General features: G+C 38.6%; 1 protein-coding gene across 1 annotated transcript; it reads right to left on the bottom strand.

The window, feature by feature from the left end:
- Positions 1-383: 383 nt before the first annotated feature.
- On the bottom strand, positions 384-1400 carry LOC141148054 (ret finger protein-like 4A). Its single transcript, XM_073635208.1, has one exon. It carries the CDS (start codon positions 1398-1400, stop codon positions 384-386), a length of 1017 nt encoding a protein of 338 aa, XP_073491309.1.
- Between the last annotated feature and the right edge of the window lie 833 nt (positions 1401-2233).

The raw sequence follows: 2233 nt of genomic DNA, 5'->3' as shown, positions 1-2233 counted from the left end.
GTTGATTTTAGAACATTTCTAAAGTCAAAAATAGCCATAAAACTTCCCACATATCTGTGCATTGCAATTAAATGACAACAGATCAGCAGTGATGGAGTTTCCAAACCCCTTTTTTGATAAAAATCTTGGCTCAACATTTAAAGTGTATTAACAACTGCCCAAGTCACTACAGCTTTTGTAAAAGAGAATTGGCCTTAAACAATGCACTGGCTTAGTTGCTACAACACTGATCAACTGTATAGGAGAAAGCTACAGCCAAAGCCATAGCTATTCTACAGAATGGCAAAATTGCTACCCCATAATTTTTTTCTATAATACCATGTCACTATAAACACATGCCTAGTACCATGGACATCTCATGAATTATGAACACAGAACAGGTCTTAGCTTCTTATTCTGATCCAGCTTTTCTCAAACACATAAAAAGCAGCATGCAACGGCTCAGTGAAGGTGGCTGAAAATGTGTACAAGTGCCTTATGTCAGACATTTCAAAAAAAGTTATCTGCCCAGCACTGTAATTCAAATATATACCAACTCTTCTCACAACATGATCTGTAGAAATAAGTATTGATTCTGAGTCATGGGACACTGACAGGCACTCCTTGTCCCATTCCAGGCTCCATGACTTTTTATTAAAGCCTATGTAAGACTTCTCCCCTGTTCTCGGTATGCTGTAATAGGCCAGACCCACAGCCCAATGTCCATTGCTTTCGACCTCCACTACAAAGAAATGGAGTCCAGCAGAGAAGCAAGTCTGAGTGAGTACCTGAGGACTAGAGAACCTTTCTGATGAAGGAGATTGAGTTAGTTCAATGTCAGTGTATGCAGCCATTTTCTGACCTTCAAGTACATCAACATTTTTTGAAGCTGTGTTAACGCTCACGTATATTTTCTCTGTTTTTATCTCAAGCTCCCTGAGAATGTTTTGTAGTTTCAAGTTCTCCTGCTCAGGTAGCTTATACATGCCATGATCCTCGGTAAATCTTCTTAAATAGCAAGGCATACAGACAGAATAGTCAGCTCTCCACCGATGCAGTATTCCATGGTGAATACTGCACACTTCACTCACAGAAGCAGCTTTTTTTGATAATCCTTGGTTACAGAGTTCTCTACCATCGTATAAGGTATCATATGATGCAGTCTCTGGATTTCCAGTTGGTTTTTGAGAAGCACATTGTTCCTTAAGATCCTGCAGCTTTCTGTCTTTGTAAAGGACAGGTCGTCTTTTGAACTGAATCCCACAGTCCGGACAGGTGTAACCTTCATTTCCTTTGACAGCATTCAGCACAGTTTCAATGCAATATCTGCAGAATATATGTCCACAGTTCAGCATAACAGGGTCTGAAAATATGTTGCAGCAAAGAGTACAAAAAAGGTTTTCTCCTTGACATGTTGCCATTCTTACCAAGTAAACAGCAGTTTCTAGAAAGTTCCAGCCTTGCAGTGAATATACAATACTACTTGCTTCTGTGTGTGAAGTTTTAAATAGCTGCACATAATTTTCTTCAAACAGAAACTGAATTCTTATCAAGTATTACATAATAGTTAATTACTTCCTTAAACACTTTAGATCCAAACGTTTTATACTCCTATATGCCCAGTGCAATTTCCTTATTCTGGACACGTACTGGTTTATTATAAAATAACTATTTGTTTATGAGATCCAGGTTTTTGTGGAACATAAAGAACTTACATTTTGTATCACAATTAGTTAAATATATACTAAAAAGACACTGTAAAAAATTCAAACAATGCTAGGGGAAAAAAAATCACACAAAAATCAAGTATTTCAATCACTTACAGTGTATTTTCATTTTTTTATTTAGTTACAATGTGCCTTTGAACTTGCTGTAGACTTTGACTACCCCAGAAGGAGTCAACTCTCCAGCACAGCCCCCTCTTTTTTTGCATATCATAGCCCTTTTCCCTTCTGAGAGCACATAAGTTACTCATCAACCCCTGCTCCACCTCGATGCACAATGTTTTACGCGTGTGGCAGCGGACTATTTTGCATAATAAAAAGCAAAAGGGGAGCCATAGTGCAGGCATCAATTGAAGCATAAATCATTTATTAAAAATAACAATAAAATACTTATATCTAGGTAAGCAGAATACTGTTTCGAATTAGGGAGCTGTGGTCAGCATGGCCGTCTGGATGGCAGGACCGGCTGTCATGAACGGAGTGCCGGAGCCACCGAGGAAATTGGAGATTGTATTGATGTCTCCCTGGGA

This window comes from Aquarana catesbeiana, linkage group LG06 (genome assembly GCF_042186555.1).
Source record: "Aquarana catesbeiana isolate 2022-GZ linkage group LG06, ASM4218655v1, whole genome shotgun sequence".
NCBI lineage: Eukaryota > Metazoa > Chordata > Amphibia > Anura > Ranidae > Aquarana > Aquarana catesbeiana.
The sequence above is the reverse complement of the archived record's forward strand: the minus strand, read 5'-3'. Positions and strand labels throughout refer to the sequence as shown.